Source organism: Tubulanus polymorphus, chromosome 1, assembly GCF_964204645.1.
Source record: "Tubulanus polymorphus chromosome 1, tnTubPoly1.2, whole genome shotgun sequence".
In the NCBI taxonomy this organism is placed as follows: domain Eukaryota; kingdom Metazoa; phylum Nemertea; class Palaeonemertea; order Tubulaniformes; family Tubulanidae; genus Tubulanus; species Tubulanus polymorphus.
Genome location: NC_134025.1, coordinates 21341316 through 21369299, shown reverse-complemented (window position 1 = coordinate 21369299; position 27984 = coordinate 21341316). Strand labels below are relative to the sequence as shown.

Below are 27984 nucleotides of genomic sequence, written 5' to 3'. Positions count from 1 at the left end.
TAAGCCGAATTGTCAAATCGATTTAGGTGCGTCCTCTTTTTCCGCGATTGAGTTTCCAAGAAACTCTCCTTCCGCCATGCAAACGCAACGAAAAACATTTTTTCAGCAGGTGTACAAGTTTTGTTTTTTATTTGGTTTACTACACATTCAATGCTCATCTGATCGGACATAACAAAATATACCAGAGAGCGCTCATCATCATCAACCATGCTGCATGCATCCATCATTTATCATTCTACAATTACATATATAATAATTTAGCCGATGTCGTTCTTTAATCAAAATCAATAACAACACTTCAATTATTCTTATATTGCACTATAATATTTTCAAGCTATGTAACTATAACGCAATATACACTAAAAAAATTTTTAACTCAAAATAACTCCGATTCCATTTCCAGTTCTCTCCCGGCAAGGATTCGAACCCGACGGCATCGAGATTTGCTGAGTGTAGCGATGCCATCTGGTTCGAATCCCAGCCGAGGGAGGATGGAGTCATCGTAAAATGAACTAATTTTTGATAGTGTACGTAATTCGATGGATACTTCCATAACTTCAAACCGAAACTGGGTGTCGGTTGGTATATATGTATATATATATACAATTTCCGGCAAATAAAATCTTGGTTTTTGTGGTATATATATATATATATATATATATATATATATATATATATATATATATATATATATATATATATATATATAATTTCCGGCAAATAAAATCTTGGTTTTTGTTATCATCGACTAGGGTAACACTAACATAATGATAATCTGAATAATATAATTATGATATTGTCTCTTTATAAGGCATACTTCGTACGGTTTTCTCTTGCGACTACAAACTAATAAATATATATAATATTTTAATAGTAATACGATGAATAATAATATTATAGTGGAACCAACCACGTCTTAACGTATTAGGCTGAAACAATTTATTTCGAAGCACTTAAAATGAATACAGTAGAATCCGCTTAATTCGAATCATTCGCGACCAACAAAATTCATCCAGTTTACAGCAAATCCGGATTAAAGGTCATTTTCTTTTATATCAATGAACAAATGGACTGTAAATATTGTCCTGATTAGATCAAATCCGATCTGAATACAGCAGATTAGACTGTACAACCAAATATTCGTTTCGGCAAACTGATTTTCCGGTGGCTATTTCACACGTTTTCTACGGTAACCATAATACAATAGTACTGGACCCGGTTTTATAGACTAGTATTATCTTTAACACGGAGGGCAAACTCAATTCATTTGCGATTAAGTTACCCCCCCCCCCCCCGGGTTAAAGATAACACCAGTCTATAAAGCCGGGCCCTGATGTTTTATAAACCAGATTCAACTATTTTTTTCAACTGAGTTGAAAGTTAACGACGGACCAAGTTCCAGGACGACAGTTCACTTACATAACAGTTCGTGGGGTACAAGTGATCCATGTACTTTATATACATGTGCAGAGCTGAAAAAACCAGCATAAAAGCCTGATCAGTCTTAATGAGAGCTATTTTCATTCAGTATCAAAACAACCAGAAAATCGATTCATTATCATATTTGAAAACTCCGAAATTCAGATGATCTTTTCGTTTTTCAAAGAGATTATGAAATTAAGCAAAAAATGATGCCTTGTTAATCGGCCGGGTCATTTTTTGTAAACTGCAATAAAATTTGTAATCAGTTCATTCCTATAGCTGCCGGATCTGTTATGGTAAGCTTGATCATGATCTTAAAATAGTAATGTACCGCGTAGATAAGCTCAGCGGAAATGAGAAACAAGGTATCGATTTTCTAGCCTCAACAGTACAATGCGCAATTTTCAATACCAAATTGTTGTAACATTAGACAAGAATGTAACAAAATTTATGAAGATTAACGATTCCTGAGAATTTTCTTTATCTTAAAAGCAGAGCTTAAACATTTCCTTGCACCTACACCACACTCAAGTTAGATTTTACATACATCCATACATACTAACATACAAAACAATGTTCGCGCGCGTTAAAAACATGAATAGAGAAAAAAAATTCAATAATCTTTACAACAAAACTATATAAAATTTCAAATAATAGTGAAACAAATATCATTATCACCAGTCATTGGATTTTTTCACAGAGATATACAATCACATAGTGATGTCTACAGCAGACTCCATTTTTCCGAAACGCATAATCGGTATACGTGGCTTAGTGCAGGAATCAATCAGCGGTCTGACCCTTCAAACATTTACCGGTGTAGTTGTTTTACTTTTGGAGAAATTGTTGTTATGACCAATATCGAAAATACACGATTCTCATTACTTTCGATTACAAACGTCTACGGTGATGTCCCGAAGACAAGCGAAGCGTAGATAATCTAAATTGGGAAAAACTGCAGGCATGGATCCAGGGGGGGGGGGGGGCACCCGAAACAGCCCACCCCATTTGGAAATTTCCTTCGTCCTGTTTATTTTCAGTTTTACAAAGTTACATTTAAAAGTAGAAGCTTCATATTGAGTATATGAGATGATCAGGCAATTTGCCAAAAAAAAAATGCTCGGAATGCATAAAATTTAGACTAGTTTTTCTCAAATCTTAGGGGGAATGACCAGCAGAGCAACCGCCCTTCTAGAAAATCCTGGATCCGCCCCTGAACAGTGATAAAGTATCGAATTTCTGAAATAATGGGTTCAGGCTTCAGATTGATTGACGTCTGTAAAAGCAAATTACAGTAAATTAACAGCAGAGTCCGCTGTAAAACTTCTATAGCACGGAGGAGAGTAGGTATAGTATAGCGGTGAAAATTCAGTCTGATAATTGATGGATTTTCGAAGAATCGGATCTATATAAAATGAATGAAATTTGCGCGAGACACATGCCACCCGGGCAGCAGATGGTTCCGATTCATGAAACCGATTCTTATAACACGCACAGGTTTTCGGTAGTTCATCCACATGCAACAACGCGAAACATTTGAGTAACAATGGCTTCCGTATAGCTTCGACGATTATAGCTTCGACGATTATAAAAGTATTTCAGTCATTTACTTTTTTTACTAGAAGAAAAGCGCCGAAAGCATTTCGTAAAAATTCATAAATCGGTATCAAAAAATCAACTGAATTTTCTAGTTCTAGAAAAGCATATTATAAGAATATCAACGCAAGGCATTCAACTGATAAAGTCTGAAAATCGTATATCTTAACAAGTACTAGTTAGTAGACTATAACAAAATAATAAGTAGCTGTCCCCGAAGTGGGCGACTTCATAAAAAACGAGGGGTGCTGGGGACCCGATGCCTACTCGGCGAAATGCTTGGTCATTGGCAAATTACAATATTGAATAATGCCTCCCGATGAACGAGTCCCTAGTGGGCTAAAATCGAAATAGCAAAATTTTGCACACAAAAAACTAGTAAGGAATATCCGTGAGAAGAAAAATCTCATTTCTCACCATTCATAAATTTTTGAACTCTTTCGACAAAGCATCTTATCGATTTTGACCTGCCCGCAATAATATCAATTCTAGCAGAACTTTGAAAGAATTACGAGTCGTACTGGTTGTGTACTTCCAATCTCAGCACAGACATTCACATATTAATCGAGGGATCTTAGACACAGAATTTGCACATTTAATCATGATTAGATCGAATCTTCTTTTTTTTTACAAGCACAAATCCAGCGAGCTAAAAAGAATAATATACCTGGTATATATAGACATATATACATGTATATACTGTGTGTATATGATGGACGTAGATGGAATATTCCACATGCTACTAAATTGTACCATTAATATACAAAAATCCGAAGCCAATTAATTACACATGCGCTATTTTATACCAGCCGGATCAGTCTAGGATATCAAAACAAATTTTAAGGCCAGTAATAAGAATAGTGGTGTCGAATGCCGATGAATGCCAATCTGAATGGTCTGAGATATAATAGTTAACTGTCCAATAAGACTTACAGTATTCTCCGCCTATAGCGGTCGTTCCAGGACCAGAAAATTATTGGTAGAGATTTTAAACACATAAACAGCAGCAGGGACTGAAAATCTTTTTATTATCGTACCGATTTGAGCGGATTACCGCACTGACCGGTACCGCTGTAGGCAGAGTCTACTGTACTAGGAATTTAGAGCACATAAGTGTAAAATTCCACTGATTGGTCTGTAAACCAGGTATATCATTTAATCCTTAGCCTGCCCGACACACTTACGGACTGCAGTAGGCAACCGAAGTAAAACGACTGCAGAGTCTTACATCCGCAGACATTGGCAATGTAACACAAAATTGTGAATATTCTAACTTTCCAATGTATTGTATTAAAATCCCCAAAAAATAATTCCTTGGATAAGATGTTTATTCTTTTTTTACCATCTCATAACTATGTCCATAAACTAAAGTTTCATTTCCAATAGTTTGGAATTCATGATTGAATACGTTTTTTCAATTGCCACGCAGATCAACCGGCACACGAAAAACTTTTTACGAATAACTCTTGCAGGTTAAGGTGTAAACTGACCTATCAGATTGGAGAACACTTGAATATACTGCACCTTCTTTCTTCTGGTACAACACTTATATTCCTGATAACCCCGATATATACATATACGTACACTGATAGTAGTAGGCCATTAATCATAAAACGTGATATCAGAAATAAATCATACATTCTTCGATAAATATATCAGTAACGATATACATTATATGGGGTAGGTTTTTGAGTTCAGACAAAAGTGTGAAATATTGATAACTGATGGACTCTGCCTGCGAAAGTCACGCGGACTCATTCAACCTCATTCACTCCGCGAAAAAATGCATCGGTTTGTACAATCTTTTATTTTTTTGGCGAGAATTCTTTTTTCGTCGTTTCTTATATAAAAATACACTGATAGAAAGATTTCCGATAAAACCCTTGCACCGAACATGCACAACAAAACTGGCCCCCATTCCGACAGTAATGATATGCTAAGACATATAATGATTTATGAATAAATGTTTTCAGTCACTTATCAATCATTTAAAAAATTCATCAATATCTAAGTTGAGATAGAATTCCATTCCATGGTGATCATCGTAATAGAACGACCTCCGGCAAGTGACTTAAACGAGTAAATGATCTGATACGCACTCAATCGACTCGCGCTGGAGAAAATGAACACATTCGCGTAGTACAACAGAATTTACAACTCTTTTTTTACCCGAATTTCGATAAGCGTCCGCCGTCATACCCGACGACCTAGCTTCGACATACCGAAAATCTAGCACGCAGAATCCCAGGGCAAGGAAACTATCGACGCAGTGGGGGATCATTTCCTTGGCACGACCGAACACAAAATAATAGCACATTTAATCGTCGCTTGAATCGTGAACTATATTCATCATTTACCTCTTGATTCTATCATAAGCCATCGCCACCATAGCTCTAGTCGAGCATGAATTCGACAGCGACAGCGTCGCCATCTTTATAATATATAAAGTTCAATCTTGCGGGCAGCAGATCAGATAGCACTGCTATGCAGCGAAAACTGGAAAGAGGTTTATGGCCCTAAGTGATTAGTGTGGTATTTCTATATATGTACATATTCAAAAGATCATCGCAACAAAAATAATTTCTCAAAAAGTAGGCCCATCACTTAGCCGGACCTATATAAAACGCGCATAGCAGAAACGATGACGCTTAAACTGAAGTGAAATACAAAGCATCCAGTAGTGCAGGTCCGTACGATTTGTTCCATATTGACCTCATATATAAAATAATGCCATCATTTCGGTCAGAAAATGTCGGGTTCTTTTAAAACACGCGTACTTTCGTACGTCGATTCACAAATGCAACTATCGTCGTTTAGAAAACCATATCAGTTCTCGAGACTCATTACGATATTCTTGTTGTTCAAAATGTTTTTTATCTTTGTTGTTGTTTTGAGTATTTGAGCCACACGTCGTCTTCCACGAATTTCATTTTTTCAAACATCATCATCTTCATCACCAGGCACCAGACCATTATTGATACGTCTTCGACCCACGAGAACCTCGAAGCATTTTACAACCGATATATCGAGTAGGTAATACATATCGATATGTACAACATATGTCGACGTTTAACTGTACATAATATTTCTGAAACCTTCGCGAGAGAAGTTACGGAACTAAGACTTGAAAGGGATAGCGGCTAGAGCTAACGTTCGCGCCGACGCTGCTCGCATTCAACGAAGTTGAAGTCGCTACAACTCGTCAGAGCCCTCTAGCGGGGTATAATTGATACAACGGCGAGACGTTTTTACACGAGGCTATGGTTGACACTATTACTCTACGTAGACGTTGGTTGTTTTTTTTTTGTTCACAATCGCTTACGTTCAAGCCGTAGATGTTACGTCGACCGCTATGTTGCTGGAAAACTCAGCCGCGATGTCGGGAATCGGTTTCACCTCTTTGCGAGTGTCGTTGGCCTTCGTCGCCGCTTTGACGACGACGACACGCCCGCCTTCGTCGCCCGACGACGACGGCGGCATCTCCGATTCGGGTAACGGCGCGGCTTTCGGTAAACCGGGATCGTGAAACTTGTACTCCTCGTCGTTATTGTCGCAGGCGTCATCTTTGTTCATGAACGGCATGTTCGGTCCGTACGGCTCGTACAAGCTATGATCTTCTAAATCTTCCATCATCGACAAGAGGACACGCGACCTTTCTGCAAGTAATCGAAAGATGATATAGACTGGTGAAACTAAGAATACTAAAATCTGATCTATTTGGATATCAGGATATTTGCTCCCGATTTCGTTAAGATTAAGGGAAAATCATTTAAGCAAAAATAAAGCAGCCAATGGTACCGGTCCGTGCAATTTGTTCCATATTACCTATGTCTGACTCGGGATTCTTAAAAATGTTTTCAAGCGAGATGGCTCATAAAACATCAGTCTAGTTCCATCTGACTCGGCCAAAAGCTTATGATAAACTAGAGACCCAAGTCCTCGAAATACCGTACAGAAATCAACATCTTCCTATTTTCAATTCTCGAGTATTAGGAGTATGAACACGACAGATCAGAGCACTCACATCCAAGTACCGTAAGTCTGGGCGAATATCGGGGGCCAAAAGGTCACGATTTTGGTGGCCCACCTTATCGAATATTATATCATATGAAAGCCTTGACTATTTACTACAAAATGACATGAACTTATTGTACATGAACTGACTAGAAATAAACTATTCTGTATGGTGATAAACTTGTGATTTTCCCTTGAATTTTCTGGGGAGTAATGGACACTACATTGTGAAATTCCTGAGTGCTAATTGGTTAAGTGAGTTTTACCAAAAACACAATAACATTCTGATATAGAATTGAATATACTATTTTCGTCTAGATATTCGAATACAGCTAGAACTTGATTTTCATTTTTTCATACGAAAGCGTAATTATCGGCAAACAATGAGATCGATATATGAAATTAATTCGTGAAATTCGAACACACGCGCAACATAGATTGCATCAGCTGCGACAGTTAACGCGAATGAAACCATCTGTTAACCCACAAATGGCTGGCGATAACGCGGCGACTCCCTCATGCGCCTCGACGCGGTATCAAAATGATTAGTATTAATCAATACCCAATCCCATCCGACTAAAACGAAATCAAATACCGCAGATAGCAAAACTCGCGGAGTAAAAGTTATAGTTAAGGATCGGGAGAATCAATTCATTGACGTCAAAATCGTTTTTTACGTTCCGAATGAAATCATTTGTCGACGAAGATTTCGAAATCAAATCGAAGTTAGAATTAATGTTTCATAAAATAGAACCTCGTTGCAAGGAACTTCAGGAAACCAACTTCTGTTTGTTACGGCTGATAGTTCATCATATATCTGGTATGAAATCATTCAATTGAATTTGTAACAATCAATAAATCGTTATAACAAGGCTTCACCGAGTACTATCAAGATGAAATTTGAATCAGCTAACAATATTTGAACAACTTGTTGACCCTGGCTCCATGGAAATAATCTTAATTGCTGAAGGATTTACCACCGATTCACCCATTATATTAAGATTTTCAGACCCATTTTTCAACAGATTTGATTAGATTTATATTTTCTTCAAAGCTTATAAGTCGCATTCCAGTACCGCAAATAGGTTTAATTTAGGCTGAACTATACAAAAGACGTTGATCTAATTATTTCGACAGCAATATGGTAGCGTTCCAAGCGCATTTTATCGATAATTTTCTCCCGAAGCAATACCCGTAAATGTTGAACTAACATTAGGAACACGCGATCGCGATGAAACCGCGAGAGTACAAACGACATATGATTAATTCTCGTAGCCCGCACACATGTACGTATAAGCACATGTGTCCGCGGCGTTGACCATATTTCAGACGACGGAGTGAAATTCGTCGTAAAAATATCCGATATGCAAATGCAGCGAGATATGTATACACGGCGCTTAGACAGCTGCGTGGGTACGAATTACCGAGAGAGAGAGAGAGAGAGAGAGAACGACACAGATGTTCGTCGCATTGCTATCCGAACACACGTGGTTCCATATCTTCGTAATACATATCGCTCGCCGTATAGCCCTATCTATCTCGTAAAGCATGGTTTAATCCTTTGATTGTTCTAGTTTTTCGTGTCAGTGTTTATTAAAATAACCAACCCGTGTGCAACTGATAGATGATAATACATGCAGTGTTTCTGTATATGACGCCTGATCACCCACCACACAAATATACACAAACAAAATCAAGGAAACGCACCAACCACCGTTTTAATATCTTTATCCAGCTATAATCGCTAAATTTTAAAAGTTACTATAGAGGAATGTTGGTGGTACAACGCACTATAGAAATCAGGTATTTCAACATTCCTTTTTAGTACGCCCACATTCGATTCGCATTAAAATGGAATCAAATCATATACAGTCCAGAATTGCTGATAAATATCATATAATCATAGTCCAGGGGCCAGTTGCTCAAAAGTTGGTTGAAGATAACAGGCAGGGGTCAGTTGCTCAAAAGTTGGTTAAAGATGACCGGCGGATAAATACCATAGTAACAGTGAACTTTTAATTGTCACTATGCCAACTATCCACTGGTTAACTCTAACCAACTTTTGAGCAACTGGCCCCAGATAAATACCATAGTAACAATGAACTTTTAATTGTCACTATGTCAACTATCTACTGGTTAATTCTAATAAATTTTTGAGCAAGTGGCCCCTGAATTGCTGTGAATATGTTGTTCGACCTAAATAACCCAGACCGAGGCAGATTAAACTAAATCCAATATAGCCATCTCGTTAACGTCAGTTTCCTTGGACGTAGATAATGGTTCCATTTGTGAATAAAATGAAACCGTATCAATAAACGATATCGAAATACTTACTGTTCGGGGTCGAGTAAGCGTCGGTGCGCGGATCTCTCAGATCCGGCCCGATTATCCGATCCAAGGATGGCCGTTGTTTCGGTATTGTCATTAATTCGGGCGTCGTGTTTGTATAACCAATATTTAGGATCGTAGACGGAGACCAACTTCCCATAAACATGGCAAAACATAACACAAGCACCTGTAACAATGGAAGTACACGGGTCAGTAACGTCCACCGGATACAGATGATGATCAGAGCCGCGTTCACGCCGTCGCTGCTGCGAGTCCATTCTAATTTGTCCTGCACCCGGAATGGACTAAATTCAAAAGGACCAAACCAGAGATATTCAGTCGCACAGGTTTTTATATATCCGCTCTTATGCCTAGTAAGTACCACTGATTGACAGGTTCCTATTCACGCACTTCGTGATGGACCTGGATGGGTCTTTTTGGCGAGTCTAAATTGGTCGGTTCTAAAACGGAGTAGTTTAGTGTAGATTTTCTCCCAGGGTGGACATTTGGTCCGTTCTAAATAGCAACAGACTACATCTGGACAATTCTCAATAACGTGGCGTGAATGCGGCTTATCTACGAAATGGAAAATCATGAATACAATGATGCTCAGAAGATACGTCTACGCCAAAGCCATGTGTCAGCGTCAGCTAAGATTCGAGACCATCCGTCTAAACTGATCTATCAACTTGAAATACTATGTTTAAGGATTACTCGTCATAACTGGACATGGGGCTACTTTCCAACGCGTTGTTTTACAGACCAGTATTAATCTCAACCCATCAGCGCTTAACTGAACTATTACCGGTTAAGGTAGTCAATTCAGTTAACCACCACGCTTAAGGTAATACTAGTTAACAAAACTGCAAATGAAGGTTTTTGAAAATTATGCCCCATGGACCGAGTTCCCCAAATCAACTATGGAACTAGGCACAAATCGTAACTGTGATTCGATGCACCAAGCAGTCGAATGGCTTTTGACTTTTGAGTAGAACATATTTCCTTTGCATTAGCCATCCACCTGCTAAGGAAATAATATATGTAACGAATTGCCAGATGAAATACTGTGCTGTACTGTACTAATCATTTTAAGAATCTAACCATACAGACTTTTCCAGAAAAGAACGGCTTACTCCATAAATTCCCCGAAGACGAACGCTATCAATTTGCCAAAAATCATATCAGTTTTGGACTATGTATTCTTGTCAAATTTATGAACATAAAATAAAACTTCTTAAATATCAAAAAGAAAAATCAGTTAATAACTGCTGATAAGTCCAAAACGTAGTCAGAATCAGAGGGATTTGAAGGAGGAAGCCAGCTCCTCTCTGGAAAGGATAAAACAGGTGTTCGCACAGTATTACCAGTATATAGACATACTATACTTTCATCTTTCAATTCACAAATCGATATTTTGATTTACGTCATTAGTTTCCACCGCCACCAATGTCGGAACACTTGTACGTACACGCGCGCGTACTTAATTACCAGATCGCATGTGGCAATTCAGAAAAACAGCGAAACGCGATAACAGAGAGCAAAGCTTCGTTTCAAACACTTTACTATTATGTTTGATTGTTTTTTGGAAGTTAAGTCTTGACAATATCAAAATCAGAAACCAGACCCGAAATAAGTACGTGGACAAGTTTAATAACTTAAGTCATAATAGTTGCAAATATTAGAATCATTCAGCAAGACAAATATGGGAAAATTCAGTTCATCGAACCTGAACATAATTGCTACATTACAAGATTCGTAACATCGTGTTTGAATATATTTTTGCTGCCGAGCACAAACAAACAGATCAATATACGTATGTATATATATATATATATATATATATATATATATATATATATATATATATATATATATATATATATATATATATATATATATATTTACTGTTTTCACGCTACACGCTGTATTTCCCGCCATCTGCGTTAATAGCCGGACATGTGTTACCGCTGTGACTTGCTTCATCATATCGAAATCATGCGGAAATGCGATTTCATTCACACAAACACATCGGAATTAACATGAATTAAAAGATGAATTATATATATATATATATATATATATATATATATATATATATATATATATATATATATATATATATATATATATCGTATATTTCAGATACGTTATTAGCGAATGGGGTATTTGGAGCACCAGCTGTTTAAACAATCGGCGCTGAATAATAATCATATAGATAGAATGATTTTTGGATGAAGCGAGACACTTGAATGGTGTATTGAATAAAATTTCAATACTTTATAAAGGATTACCATATATCGGTATTATCAGCAATGTCTAAATTACGGAGTCAGAAATTCAAGTTTCAAATGAGTACTTGCTGATCAGTGGATTTGGCGAGAGTTACCTATATCGATAAGCTCAAAATAATATCATTGGATTCGGACTAACCTAACCCCAGTCATCTGCGGCCAGTTGCACAGTCATGGCTTAGATGTGCAACCAGTGTAAGACCATCTAAGACAATGAAACCAGCCCCTGGGGCCGGTTGCATAGTCAGGCTTTAGACTTGAGACCAGTCTAAGACCAACTTAGTTCTATAGCCAATCTAACAACTTAAGACCAGTCTTAAGAATTAAGAACACTTTTGGACTAAAGTCACAACTGTGCAACTGGCCCTAGGGGTTAACAAATGAACTTAAGATCAATCAATCAATCAATCAATCAATCAATCAATCAATCAATCATTTAATCAACCAATCAGTCAATCTCAAATCTATCGAACTTCAGTCCCTGCATAGAGAGCCCGCAATCAACTCAAAATCAAAAACCTGAATGTAGACTTAGCTGATATAGTTTTTTATGTAGAGGACAAAGAATTCATCCGAAAACTTACGATGAATGAATCTTTCATGGATACGAATCGAATCCCGACCCGGCTCCACGGATTGCTCACTAAGAAAGGCTATACGATTCGAAATCAGTTTTCGTTCATTAGAGTCAAAAACGCAGGACTCAGTGGAGCTAGGTCGAGAACGAAAACTAGTGCAAGGGAAACTAGAGTCGAAAACGAAGAACGAAGTGAACGACTTCGATGTATGCTTACCATGAGACAGGTTCCGGTTTGTGTTGACGTAACAGCAGATGGTCGACTTACTTTCCCTACCAAGGATTGTAACTTCTGCAGTTGTGACAGTAAAGATCTACGCATAGAGGAAAAACATATAAATTGATATCTTTTTTTTTACAAAATAGACATAAGATCTACAAATGCCAATCATCTGACTATATCTGTACTTCGATTTCTGATTTCAAAATTAAACCCCCTGTTTTGTCGCCAACAGGTGTGATTGATGGGTTTGTAAGGGACACACAATTTTAAATCGAATCAAAATCAATCAATCTATAAATCAAACAGATAAGAGGGATGATTCCCCGTTTCATAATCAGAGACAAGTGAACAGTATTTTCATCAGTTTTGGTCTGCCCCACTAACAACAATAAGGCAACACAGGTCACAAGAGCACCTGCAATATAAAAACCGGTAATTCCAACAGCGTTGGTACCATATTGAATTAACAGAATTGCCTGAGCCACTAAGCAAGTTCATCGAGCAATCAGTCAGAATTTCCAACCAAATAACAGACAACTCAAGCTGACAACTCGATATTCCAACTAAATGCTATTAACCCTTTCAGTGCATCTACACGGCAGTGCGGTGTATAAATCGGTAATGGATTTTGCTAGTACACCGCACTGCGGTGTATTGATGTAATTAGTTTTTAGTTTTTATCTCTATACAAAGATGACAGCACCCGTCAAACATAGTGAAATAATAGTAACTAACGATACACTTCGCCGCGGTGTAGACGCATCATAGTGCTATTCCCGTTATTCAACACACTAGGGTGGAATTATCCGAAATTTTCACATTTTCTCCAGCACTATAGGATATTAATTAGTCACCTCTGAAAGGGTTAAATCATCGAATCGACGATCGAAAATTCCTATTTACCTGTTGTTTCCTTCAAGTGAATCCACCTTTCGTTTTAGTTCCCCATTTTCATGCGTAAATGCTTCTACCCTAAAATTTGATAGATTACAGTTTATATGAGCATTCACTTTTCGATTGAGATCAAATTCGGAATATTTTCTAATCACTCGAAGCCGATATATATCAGCGCCTTACTTTTTCTCTAGAGTTTCTAAGTATTCTTTCTTCTTTCGTCTACTTTCTTGAGCAGATATCTGCAAGTGATATACATTGATTTATTTACCTGTAACCACTAACATTATAGCTCAAGGATATTATGAAAATTGACCAAGTGGCTCATGTATGTATGTAACTGGGTATCAATCATGTCGCGAAGAAGGTCCTGGTACTAAACCGCACGCATAGCTAGCGAGGTACCAAATTGTGCCGGTAGTTGGGAGCAAAGAGGGTACAATTACATGTCTTTCTTGCGCAAACTCTAAATAATTGCGCTAGAGTGTGGTGGGGAATGTAAATTTGAGCTTAAGTAAAGTAAAATATGCTGAAGCCATTTATCAGCCTGTGTTCTCCAGAAGATGATAGGTGATGAGAAGCGTCTTGACAGAGTCAAGAAGTTACAGTACTGTAGGTCAAGGCACTTACGAGGTTCGGCATTCCAGAATTGAATGATTGGAACAATAGCGCCAATAATTTATAAAACTCACTTTATTCTTTATTTTTCTTCGTATTTTCTTTAGATTTTTCTCTTCTTGTTTTGTAAGAGGCAGTTTCTGGGGTATCGGGTAGCCTTCGGTGATAAGCGTGCGCTTTTCTTCTTCGGTTAGTACCAACACGCCGTTGTGAGTGACCTAGAATTAATTGACACAATCGTAAGTTGAACGTTTCCAGAGTCCATCATAACACACTCAATGACCATATAAACAGTACCAAAGTGCATTTATGTAATCATCACACTATGATTTATCATTTACAAGGTTTTTTTTTTGATAAGATAATTACTCAGTGTAGTAGTTCATAAAATAGTGACAGGATGATTTAGTTTTAATGCGAAGTCCAAATATCAGAAATAAACTGAACTCTGCTCGCGGTTCAGGTTCATTATGATGCGTGAATTTCCTAAAAATTATATGCTATAGTCATAGGCACAGTGCATGGCAAGGTCCATGGCTTCAACAAGAGAAAAAAGGAACACACCCTGGATTTAGTGCTAAACACATGTAGAGAACATGCCGACAAGACGTTTTCTCATCAAATTTTCCCCGTATCGGAAAATTGAAATTGTCGTAGCGCAAAAGCGCTCAAATGGACAGGAAAAGCACATTACGACCCGAAAACGTCGTTAAGCACGAGAAAAGACATTTTCTCATAATAGGCATTAGAGCCTATAAAATTGAGGAAAGCGCTGGAATACCTTTGGACAAGGAAGGACAAGAAACATGTACTTACTCTCACAGTATTCAAATGTTCCTTATAAAAAAAACCCACAAAATTAAAAATTACTTTTTCTTTAAGAAAAATGAGTGATTCATAGCAATTGAATTGACTGTCACTTTACTGTCACTCCATATTTTATAATGAAATGATTTCATAGGGGGGTATTTTATTGTGGGTTTCTAAAACTTGTACAGGAATTTTACTACTAGAATGGAGTCCAACATAATGTATGGAAGCGTCAATTGTGTGTCAATTGACATAATTTGAATCAGTTCCCCACAAAAAAGTGCAAATATTTTATGACCCGACTATATCTTTCATACATTTCAACAGGTAGAATTTGCCAAATTCATTCAGTCATTGCCAAAGCTTGAAATTCTACAACTCTTACGAACTTCGAGGTCCACCCTTAAATTGACCTAAAAATCAGTAAACGTCAGGTTCATTCGTTTCATACATCGACAAATACGGTGAAAGCTAAATATTTGTCCAGACAGAAACCGGTAACACCTAGTGTAAATAGCTCTGATAATGATTATGTGCTTAAAAGACTGAACATTTTTCAAAACACTCTGGCGTTGTTGGCTTTATGCCGATGTTCAGACCGAAACCGTTTTATTAGCCCCCACACCTATTAACAAGCTAATAAGCCGCGTCGGAAAAATTATCAAATTTGTCTAGTTCGGACAGAATAATTTAACCCATCATTAAGCGTCGACCTAGTCAGTTGAAATTGATGACAATTTTCATTTCATGTGGGATGACATTGTTAGGATACTGTTTAATAATGTTAGTCGAATTAAGGAACACCGATTCACGATCTAGCTTTTCCGCTTGGGTTTTAGATTAATAGGCTTAGTTCCAAAAATGGGAAAACAGCGGAGTTATTGGACTCAGAGGTATACATCCTTAGATAGACCCAAAAGAGATTCAGGTACTCCACACGTTAAACCCAGCAGCTATGATTGAAAACATAGTAGGAAATGAAGCTCCAGGGAGACCATGCCCACTCGGTGAAATGCTTGACAATCTGGCAATTTAAAAATTCTAAGTGAACGAACACAAATTACCAAATCACCTTGAAACCCGCAGCAATTATGAAACACGTCATGAGATATGACCTGTTTATCATCATTAAAATTTGTGCCTAATGCTCCCGTATAAATGGAAGTCCCGACAAGGCTAGAAAACGAACTCACTCGAACGGGACTCGAGAAGAGAGGTTGAGATGTGTAGGTTCTACAGGTAACGGTCGTCTGAGGAAGCCTGTTTGGTATTAACGTGTGCCGTATCGGGCTCGACGGCGCCGATCTCAGCGGACTCTGACCACCTTCGCTGTCGCTGCTGTTATTACTGCTGGGCGGCGTGGGCGGCAAACTGACATGGTCGTCTTCAAAATGACAAATAGAAAAACATTTATTTAGGTACATGTAATGAGATGAGTGAAGGAATTCAGAATACTTTTCAGCGGCACTAGAGGCAGCAGGAATTACTTATACACAGAGAGAATAGAACCCAATTAATCCTGATTTTCATTTAATTTCGGATTGGATATTTGGTCCATTTAACCTAGAACCATGTTTTAATCAAAACTATGAATTCATAATTCGGATTTCATTTAATCCGGGCAGTCCCTAATCATCTGAATTAAGCGAGTTCAGCTGTTTATGGATTCGTAAACTTATAAACGCTAGTCGTATATACCATACCCGGGGCTTATCGGAAGAAAGAACCGTTTTTTTTTTCGATTTAGTCTCAACTTATCCCTGGACCCATCCCACCTTTAACTACTGTGAGAAAACATCGATTCGGAGATATCAAATACAGTTGATGCGCTATTGTTCGTTGTTCAACGTGCTTATATATCCAATACAATAAACACATGTGTCAGTTTGGCCGACAGTTTATATTGATCCCACATCAGTAGTAACTATCATATAACCTTGCAGCATAAAGCTCGAAGCAACTTTGAAATTGTGGTTCTGATTGATCGAAGCCCTTCGAGGCATATTCAATACTACCACACCCATATTCAGCACAAACAGGGCAACTGAATTCGTCAGTTTGTTCCGACTTTATTTGATTAAGGCTCGCAGGCGTATATCAAGGCTAGCAGAATTTTCTTCTTTTTCTTTTTCTAGCCAAAGAACTAGAGGGGCAAGATTGAAGGGTCTTACCAAATACATCTTGGGCAAGTTAACAACAAAGGTGGACTTGCAGTACACTTTTCACCCCCTTACAGAATTACAATAGATTGCACCTATGTTGAAAAAAAATCTTCTTTTTTTCTTTACAAAATGTTTCGAACATCCTCCCCAGGCAGGGATTCGAACCTGATGGCATCGAGATTGCCATGGTACAAAACCCTGCCATACTAGATAAACCGAGCGCGCAGCTAGATGAAATCATTTTTAGCCAATCAGATATCCCGTTTTATTTCAGCCCCGGGTTTCCCATTTATAGCCTCTCAGCGATTATACAATGAGCAATCTGATTGGTGCCGCAAGTTTTCCTGCAGTAAACCTGCGCACCCTGTCTACTGTGGCAGGGTTTTGTGCCGTGGCTGAGTGTAGCAATGCCATCAGGTTCGAATCCCTAACCGAGGGAATTTCGAGGCTCCCAGAAGAACCCCTCGATATCCAGATATCTAACGTGTCTTACTAGATGTATCACTCATCGAGTCGATAAGATCGTGCGGCTCCAACTTGATGCTGTATTTCGGCACGATCATTCGTTCGTGTTTCGTCACCGGTTGTTGAACGCCGATGCGGTGTTGCGTCGATATCGGCTGCGTCGTCGTCGTCAGGACGATCGTCGGTTGTTTCAGTATCGTCGTAGCCGTCGTCGCCGACGTCGTGATGATCTCCGTACGCGGTTCCTGCTTGATCATAACCACCTGCGACGAGGACGACGACGTCGACTTCTGATCCAACGTCTTCTTCGACAAGTCGCACGCCTTCGTCTGAGGCGTCTCGGTCAAGTATTCTATGTCCATCTCTGAGGAGAGAAAAGATAAGTTTAAGACCAGAGGCAAATAACACAGTCATGATACATAACTTACTTTAAGACCAGTCTCGGGCCAGCTTAATTCTATAGCCAATCGAAATAATTTAAGACCAGGTTTTAGGATTATGACCATTTTCGGACCAAAGTCTTGATCGAGTAACAGGGTATGAGTTTTAAACAGGGCTTGAGTCAGGGACACAAGAAATAAACTTTGTTAGAGACAGAAGGTTCTTCAAGGATTCTGATCCAAATACCTTAAATCTATTTTCAGGGACATTTGGCAGCTCTGAAAGATGCCAAGGTGCACAACATTTTGAAACATAGTCAACAGAGATTCTCTATTATGGCTCTGGTTGCTTAGGGGAATGAATGAATAATACCAGTCTATAAAACTGGCCCCTGCAGTTGTTAATACCACATGAGCGCTTGTCCAAATGCAATTAGGATGAAAATACGTTATTCAATTCTTACCATTGTTTCCGGATTCTGTTTTGCTTTCTTGACCATTCGCATCATTGCTAAGAGAATAACTATGTTCGGACTTGATTTGCGGGGGATGCAGGGCGTCTGACATCATCTTATCATTGAGCACTGGGTCTTCGAACAAACTCTCCAACCAATCTTGACAATCGGAGCTGTACTGTTCATCCATTGCCTTGTTGAAAACATAAATGAAAAGAGGATAAATTCAACACCAGCAGCTCATTGTTCGCAGGGATGCTCTAATATAGACCATTATGAGGCATCATTATGTATGAGAGCAGTGGTTGACCCAGAAGGGGGTTCAGGGGGTTCAAACTCCCCCTTTTCTGTGCGAGTGCTCTTTTGAAAATCCACTTGATATAGGCTTCTTATCCCCTGTACTGATCTAATATGCACTAAATGCGTATATAAAATATACCTTGCTTTTTAATACCTAAGTTTTACCCCTAGCAAACAGGAACACCCGCCATGACTAAAAAGTGCCCTTTTGAACAACCCCCCAGTTTCTTCCAGCCAGGATCCACCACTGGACAAAATAAGAGAATTCATATTCACCAAAATAAAAATGTCCAGAGTCCAGTGTCAGGAAAAGGATCAGTCTTATGGTTTAAAAAGTTTGGATTGTTTTGTCCTCACTGATTGAAACTATGAAGTAACCATAAAGCAATTAAACCAAAATATTCCCTTTGTTTGGGTTAACATACCGAAGTACGCACCAAACTTAACATAAACTTGCATTCCTTTAAATGATTAGAAATTAAACAGTTGAAACAGGGGCCTGGAGTAAAAAAATGTCAAGGGGCAGATCCAGAGCCAGCTACTCACAGTATTCCAGTAATAAAATGGCACCTTTGAGGGATGAAAAGGGCAAAACTTGTGCCCATGCCATTCGAAGGTGAGCACTGGAGGTGAAGTCATTACGGATTACAAGCCATTCTGAGCAAGTTTTGCACCAAAATTACTTCAAAAATTGTTTTTGATGAGTACTCTGAAAACGTTGACTGTATTCCAAAATACAGCGTGGGTCCGCACCAGGCATTAGCCTAATTGAAAGCCTAGCTTGAAACTCAATTGTCATGAAGAACTATTAATAATGCAGATACCTTCCTTGTTTACTGCTAGGAAGGTAAAAGTCTATTCACGTAAAAACATGCTCGGAGCGTGTAAGTCATCACAATAATGGATTTCCATGATTAAAACTGGACTTCTAAATACTGGTACCCGCGCGCTTCATTGTAACAGATAAAATGAATCCCCCACACGTGCCCGAACTGGTACCCACATCTCAATATACGTTATTACGATATAACCATTGAATAGGCTATCGTGACAATGGTACTTTAGATAGTAAATGTTGCCATGTGAAATTACGTTGTTGTGGCAGGTCACGGTTCAAAATCCAGTTTCCACAATCATTTAGGTCGATCTTTTATCGAAAACAGCTGACATATTCCTTCACCTAGCACACAAAAAAATGCAGTGCACGCTGAAAAATTCACATTCAGCGCCAAATAGGAATTAATGCCTGCGCAATACACTATTAATAGACCCCCTCTAAGGCCTCAGGAGCGTTCCAAGGATCGAATAATATCATTGATTTGGACTGCGGGCAATGTTTTCATATTGTTGATCATAGTTGCCTATCATGGACTCTAAATCGTTTCAATTCTAAGAGTCCATGCCTAAACCAGGGATGTGTGTCCTTATTGTACATTGAGTGAAATCTGAAAGCCTTTTGTTTGACGCTGTCACTGGTTTTTGAACTTTTCTAGCGCGAGAATATCTTTTTCAATTCATCATTGAATCAATTACTATTCCCAATTTGTTTTTCATTAATTAACACGCTTAATAACATGCCACGTCAGACCCAATTATATATCTAAATATCTAAACCTGAAATTTACACTGAAATTGATATTCCCAAGATTGAATAGATGTTAATTGTTGATCAGTCGCCCCCAACCTCCGAAGCACTGAATGAAATACTGGTAACTATAATTGTACGAGTGATACTTCATTTGAGAAGTGAATCAAGCATTCCCAGATGGTTGATTAATATGATAGAAGCCCAGACAAAATGAGACGGGAAACTGAAATAAAAATAATAAGTCTTCGAAGCGAAGAGTTGCCAGTTTGCAAGCGCGTTGGAAGCAATTTTTTATCGCTGCAGTCAATCGCCAATATTTTACTGCGGGGTATTTACTTCAATTTCATTAAAATCGCGGTATTGGAAGAAAAAATAACATCATCTAGTAAATTATTGCTGCGACTTTGGCCGCTGCAGTCGCTACAGTTCAAACACCCCTCATTTGGCTGAGGGGTAGACTAGCTGAGGGGTTGCGGCTCAAAAGTTTCATCAAAGGACCACAACATTAGTTGATTAGTAGGTTTATTTCATTAGTTCCTAACCCCCATACCCCAGATTTCGATGTCATTATGAATACCAACAAGCTGTCAAGCTATTTAAATGTTGCGCCAAGACCAATTCATGTTTGGAGCCCCGAAAATTCGACCCACCACTGGACATCTGGTAGAAAATAAATTTTACTTCAATTTACCAGCGGCAGTACCGCTGTAAGTATTGTATATTGTATTGTAACTTACCGGTAGTGCACCGAATGTGCCGTCGAACATATCGTGGTCGAGTAGGTCGTTGAAATCGCTCTCGCCGAGCTCGGAAAGCTTTCTATCCGTACCGTAGAAATCCATCGTCGTTAGTCCGTTATTCCGAATAGGGGGTCGGGGCCGAGAAGTCCAGAAATGCGGTGGCGGCGGCTGTAATCCACCCCGTATACGTAAATGTGTCTATCCCGACGGCGACGCTGAGAAAATGAACGAGATAGCGGCGCTGTTGTACTGTTGTAGTGTGTCGCAGCAGCGTTTCACTATCAGACAGCGCTGCGCACGGCACAGAGCTTCGTGAAATGATGAAATATTAATCCGATATTCGCCGATTAGAAATTGCGGCTTCGACGTTATAAGTTCCAACTTGGAACTTATGACGAATGTTTACTATTCGCGTGACGAGTTGTGTTTAAAGGCGTGAGCTAATCTCGAGTGAGGGTCAAACCCGGGACGGCCGCGACCAAACCTTTATAGCCACGTAATCGCTGCCGGTACCGCCATCAGCCAATCAGCGACGGCCGTTCAAGATAATTGGAATTCCCACAAAGCGTGCTCGAAATCAAACTGTTTTAATTCAACGATATTCAGTTTTCAAACATGATATGAATCATAGTTTTGACTGTATGTTTTGTATCCTGATTGTCAGTTATAAAATTTTTGAAGACAACATGATTTTAGACTTAGTAATGCTAGTCTTTTAAGAGAAGAACAAATGCCTGCTGTTAGCGGACGCGCTTTTAACCTTTAACCTAAAAATCAGTTCAGCCAATCATCGGAAAGCCTAGATCAGCGCGTGTAGGAAATGTAAACAAAACGCACATGGTTATATAGATAAATATTTGCGAGTAACGTTAGATTTGTAAGCTCTAAAACGTTCCATCTGAATTGTCACTTCCCGTGCAAAATATAGAAATCGAATGAAGAGACTGCTACAGAGCTTACAAAGGAAAGTCAATACATTGTAGTATTTTACCGATTGATTACAAAGTAAAAATCCGGTCCTAAACTAACACATGCCATTCAGTTACATTACTACTTTAACGTATAACGCTTCAATGATTGAACTATTTCTTTTTCTGATGATATACGCATGAATTCGATGATATCGATTCACTGGTTTTTAAGCTGAATTGTGTATGTAGCCATGGACTTTAAAACGTTTTAGAGTCCATGGTTTAGCCAAGAAGGGCTTTCTATAGAATTTTACCCAGTTTTACATATTCCATTGGGTTTCTGAAGGAAAGAATCGCCCGGCAGAATCGGCGGATCAAGGCTCCTCGGGACATGTGGTTTTTTCTATGGATTATGAAACCAAACTAAATCCAAGTGGAAATGATCTTATTATTGATTTTACCTAAAAAAGAACGATATCAATTTTAATGTCACCAAGTGTTGTACCGCCCCGGATATACTGTTGCCGAGGAAACAGCTGGCCCCCGTATTGACGATGATGACAGCTGCTTTCATAAGACATCGTATCATTTTTCATATCGTTCCTTAGCAGAGGGGTAAAGGGAAAATCATCAAAATGGATTATTCCAGAAGAATCGTCTATGTTGTTCGTGGCACAGACTACGATAGACTGCAGTCTGTGGTGTGTGCTGATTTCCTGTGTCTGACCCCGTTGATAAGAGCATGGTTTATGTTTAAAAAAACACTTCATAACCAGAACCATCTGATGCGAATAGAGACAAGTCTGGCCAGTTACTGAATGCTTCCCAGAACAACACCAACAAAAAAAAACAGAACACAAATAGTTCTCAACAAAATATATATATATATTTCCATTCTTTTAAATTCTATAAACTCTCATGAAATCATAAAAAACCAGAACATTTCTCAAATTTATCTTAATCTCTCAATGTGTACATTGTACATATATATATAACTGTATGATATACAAAAATAAATGGAGGGGGTAGATCCATGGGACGTATGCAATTTTTTCCAGAATTTTCCAATGTCTTCTAAAATATCCATTTAAAATTCTTGTTCTCACTTTTTCTTAGGTAATTCCCTCTTACAAAGCCTAATATTTAGTTCAACTGGACAAAAGCCTTCAAATAGACCTTAAAGATGTCATATTTCAAAACTTTTCCGAGGAGAATCACTATCAAGGCGACTCATGGACTTCCCCCGAAAAAGAAAACTTAAAAATGGATGGAATCATTTTAAAAGTAGCAGTAGGAATAAATCACAGTATCATATTGATGGTTTGTGTGAACATTTGAGGGGAGAGTCGGAAACAACAGAACGTCCGCTATGCGCTAGTAATACACAATCTGTTGTCTTGCGAACAGCTCACATCCTATAAGTCCTATACATGGGCATACATGTGTCGCCCATTTTTAAACAAAAAAACCTATATACACACACATACATATATATCGAAGTAACAAGACCGCTGAACATATGGCTCGAATGAAACGCACGCACAGATTCCCCTCCTGGCTACATCTCTAATAATCGATATAGTAAAACTGAAATTCGCTGACGCAAGCCAGAATTCAAAAAGTCAATATGCTGCCAAGCAATAACACCACCGACAGCCGACGAATTGATCCGGAAAGTCTGCGTCTAGAATTTCGCTCGAAAATGTATTGTGTACTATAACCATCAAAGTGATTTGTTATAAAACACTTTTTGCTGACTGTTCTAACGAATAATGTATACGTACATAGGCATTGCCTACGGTCGCCGAGTCGTCGACAGCATTCGTTCCTTGTAGACCTCGAATAAAAATTCTAATCGATATAAAATATATGTATTTCGTATATGTACACATCAAACGATACACAATCTAGATGATTCGACAATGGACGGATACCGAGAATTATTATAACAATAGATAAACATTCGAAAACTTTGTAAACTATGTGAAATTAACGTGGGTAAAAAATTTTCATCATGCGCTGCGAAAACATATGATTTCCTTTTTTCTGCGGCGACTGGAAAACTACTTGCGTGGGATCTGGAAAAATCTCCCATCAACCGAAACAGCACCAAGGGCTGAAGAATGCTGTTGAAATCATGTTAAGGAAATAGCAATTAGAACGAACATGTTATAAAAACCACAATAGGCTCTTACTATAATAATAACACGTCAGATGTGAGCCAGTGGGTCGTAGACAGATTATCATTACCATAAGCTTCACGAAAAATGAAAAACAACAAATCTAGCAGCAGTACTGGTAGTTCGATACGAGGAATTCTTTTATACCCTAGTTATTGGCGTTTAATTAGTCCTCGTTACTTCGGCTGGCCCGATTAACGCGCGTCAATTTCACTTAAGCCTACATCGATTGCATTTTTGTTCGATTTTTTGTATCTTGGGTTAATAGAAATACGTGATGTGACTTCAGATCGTTGGCTCGTCGTCACTAGGTCTATATAGTACTGAATCAGCAGGGCAACGCAGCGATGTTTGAATAGGGCTCATAGAATTTAGAAATAACAAATATACAATAATTGCGGATTTTATCTCGCAGGTTTAAATCAAATAAAACTGGCCCCAATTTCACATTTCTGAGTAAGGCTTATCCTAGAGTTGATCCGATCCGCTCGGGGACTAAGTCCCAGTTCAACAGGACTCGAGGGTCATCCCGGAATTTAGAATGGGGGGCTAAAACTTTTACGCTTGGTTGCACATACATCAAGGTACATGAGCGGTGAGCGGTTTAGGTGCGGTACCTTTTAGAGGGGGTTAACGGTCCCCGAAAAAATTTGAAAAATTCATCATTTTATAAGCATCTTGTGTAATTCTAAAACAGAATGACCAGAAATGTTGTTATCTTGGCAAAAATATAAAACTTGCTGCTGGTCTATGAAGCCTGTCCCAGCTTTCTATGGTTGTCTCGTGCATGTACAAGGCCATTTAATTAACTTCTGAAACAAGCATAGTGAAAATAGAACGAAAACACACCATGTGTACCTCTTTGACGAACATGATGATGTCATTCTACAACTACACATGTTGGTCAATGTACAAATCGATATGAAACAGGTGTTTATGAATTGAAAACTCCACAGTATTTAAAACAAGATACGAGCTACTCATGTAGGCAGACGCATATATAGGCGACGTGAGCTTTGGAATCGATACGGAATCATTGACGTTTAAAACTTCAGAAATCACTGCCATACGAAACACATGGCTTATAATATCTGGATGCTTAAAAACATGTGTCTAGCGCAATTACAAACAACGATTGTCTGACGTAAATTGGAGAAATTTTCATAGAAAGCAAAAAACAACTGGACTTAAGGTCCTGCGGTTACAAAGATCGATTCACTTACTTAGATTGGAGCAATTTTCATAGGAAAAAAAAACGGAAGGACCAAAGATCTTTGGGGTTAAAGTAGGGATTCCTGGAGGGTTATAGCAGCTAAATACCTGTGTAGGCGGAAAATATGCACTAGCATCATTTTCAAATCTACGATGTGATTTATGTCAAAAATTGAGCGCGAATGAATTAGTTTGGTGAATAAGTTTTAATCTCAAATTCAATATCGTATAAAAGATTCTAGGTTTTCTAGATTCAAGAAAATAGAAGTTCACGGTGAAGTATTTTTGTTGCTATACAACTTTTTTGTTTGTAAGGGTACATTAAATACCTCACGCTCCCGAACTATTTGCCATTATGAGATTACGATTCCAAATATCACACTGACGTCTGCGTGAATTATCAGATGTTGAATTTTGTTTTCTGTTTTTGGTTCAAATCTTGCTGGTCAAAAATAACTTCTCAACTGTCTGTGGTCCATCTATCTTTCCGTCAATTGAATTCCCACAACATTATTTTTATTACATAAAGGATAATTTCAATCATAGCGCCAAGATGTTTTTGTTTTATTTGAGAACACCATTTTGGCCAGACCAAATTGAGACGGCAGAGATTACTTTTGGCTGGGTAATAGTTCATTGGACAAGGAAATTTTTGCACTATGTTTTCGCAGTAGAAAATTATTAAAAGGATACATTCAACAATTTAATAATATTAATAATTAAGAGCACACAGCAAAGCAACTCCTCTTTTTATCCAGTGTCCTTGCGGCTTATCTGTCGGTATTTCTGCAGTGAATACAAAGTTCGTCGAGTGACCAGTAGTGGACAGCGTACCTGAAAAATAGAAACAAATAAATGGATCATTGTAAAGAAATGTAAGACTAGAAATGTCTGCATTGGCCAGACTAATAGTACCCCTGCAAATGCAGTTTGAAAGGTCCAAATGGAAACAAATACCAAAATGGCTGAGTTTTTTTTTGGTAAAATAAGCCATAGGTGCCCAACTACATTTCATGCTCATTATGTCCACAAAATTTCATCCAAATACAACGAAAGACCCAAGAAGAGTTGTCCGCGCAGTATTCATGATGTAGATAGATGCCAAAATGGCCACCAGGCAGCCATCTTTGAATCTTTCCATAATGAATTGCAAATGCACAACTGATAATTCAACTTTTTGGCTTCTCGATTGTGGGACTTAAAGTTTAAGACCTAGGAGTTGTCCATGCAAGATTTACTACACGGACGAACAAGTGTAACCTACTTAATCAAGATCATTCAGGACATCGTTAAGATGAAACCATTAATTCATAGCCTTTATGAAGTTTTGATCAAATTCATATGGTTTGAGAAATACTAAACATATGAAAGATTCATGTACTTCCATTTTGGGACGTACTGATACATGCGCAACAATGAAGAGGGCAAACAATTCCATCGGCTATGTATGGAAACGGGCAATGTTTTGTGTATTGGGATCAATTTATAAGAGAGCAATATCAACGTCCATTTAAAGGTATTAGGGTTAGCGGTTAAAATCCCCTGGGGAAAATTCACCGATTCTTCAAAGTACCCGGTAGGTAAAAATCCTCCACCTTTTGAATGGAGTGCAAATAGATAAAATTTCAAAGTCAATTTATTCATATTTTATTGTACAGTATAACATAAGAATATCATGAGCGTAGAAATTATTGTACAATTTGAATTAAAAAACACTACAAATTAACTGTTTACATTAATATTAAATCAATACTTAAAGTTATCGCACAGCTCAAATATGTTACTCTAGAATTTAAAATAGTTCAAATTACCACAAGTTAAAAAGAGTTCACAGTACAAAAATATTCCAGTTGGAATTTCAAAATATTGCAAATAAAAAGTACATAATTCAATTCTAAAAATCTATTTGAATTAATTGCAACAAAAGAATTCATTGCACACTTCAAATATATTGCAATTTTATCGCAAGTGAATATAATTGGAGAAATATATTTCGCTTTGAAATGTTCTTGAAAAATCGCCAAGAGGGGATTTTCACCGGTTTTGAAGATTTGAGGATATTTACCCAGGGAATTTTTACCCTGAATCGGCATTAGTCCAGGGCCCAGTTTCACAAAAAGGTTTAACTCTTAAATCGATTTGATTTCTTCATTAATTCAGTTTATCATAAATCGATTTAGGCCTTAATCCTTTTTGTGAAACTGGGGGGCCCTGAGGCTAGTTCCACTGCTAAGACCTAAGATAAGACCAAGCTAGCCTTATTCAGTCCCTTAATCGAGGTCGAAATTCCTTAATTAATTATGAACAGTGGGCCCCCCAAGTTTTAGAATGTATATAAAATGACATATACTTTCACACAATGTTTGAAATGAATGTTGAAATCAGATGTGCTTTATTTGTACTCAACAAATCGGTAAACTTTGACAAACAACAGCTGCATCAAAACCTATATTTCTAATATAGATGTCATTTGCAATAAGAGACTGTTCTTCCTGAAACAAGACCCACCTTAATGGGGTTTATTTATTTTTCGTGAATGATTGCCCCCTCCCCCATGGCTTGCTATGTGAAAATAAATGTGAAGGGAATAAATGCATCTGTTATAAATTAGTGAAGCAAATATAATATTTGACAATAGGCATGATGCCGGGTGATCATGGGTTATTCACACAGCTGTCCATACACCTGTGGATTAAACTATTGATCCCTTTGAATGGCTGGACAGCGGACTGACTGCCGCTTTCTCTGCTAATAAACGACCATTAGCCCAGCAGCCATCACAACTCATATAGCAACTGAGGGTCATCGAAATTTGGTC

At 38.2% G+C, this 27984-nt stretch overlaps 2 protein-coding genes across 2 annotated transcripts in view; both read right to left on the bottom strand.

Moving 5' to 3' along the window:
- Positions 1-691: 691 nt before the first annotated feature.
- On the bottom strand, positions 692-21321 carry LOC141898241 (cyclic AMP-responsive element-binding protein 3-like protein 2). Its single transcript, XM_074784071.1, has 10 exons — positions 20861-21321; positions 18245-18428; positions 17429-17764; positions 15967-16157; positions 14038-14181; positions 13529-13587; positions 13355-13423; positions 12446-12542; positions 9367-9547; positions 692-6674 (listed from the first exon to the last, which is right to left on the bottom strand). Exons 1-10 carry the CDS (start codon positions 20963-20965, stop codon positions 6343-6345), a joined length of 1698 nt encoding a protein of 565 aa, XP_074640172.1. The 5' UTR covers positions 20966-21321; the 3' UTR covers positions 692-6342.
- A 1352-nt stretch (positions 21322-22673) lies between these two features.
- LOC141901067 (dynein axonemal heavy chain 1-like) overlaps positions 22674-27984 on the bottom strand; it is a 65330-nt gene continuing 60019 nt past the window's right edge. Inside the window, exons 73-74 of the mRNA XM_074788143.1 lie at positions 25860-26000; positions 22674-23900 (exon numbers count right to left, since the gene is read on the bottom strand). Of these exons, the coding sequence (XP_074644244.1) occupies positions 25879-26000 (122 nt within the window). The 3' untranslated portion in view covers positions 22674-23900; positions 25860-25878. The remainder of the gene's footprint in view (positions 23901-25859; positions 26001-27984) is intronic.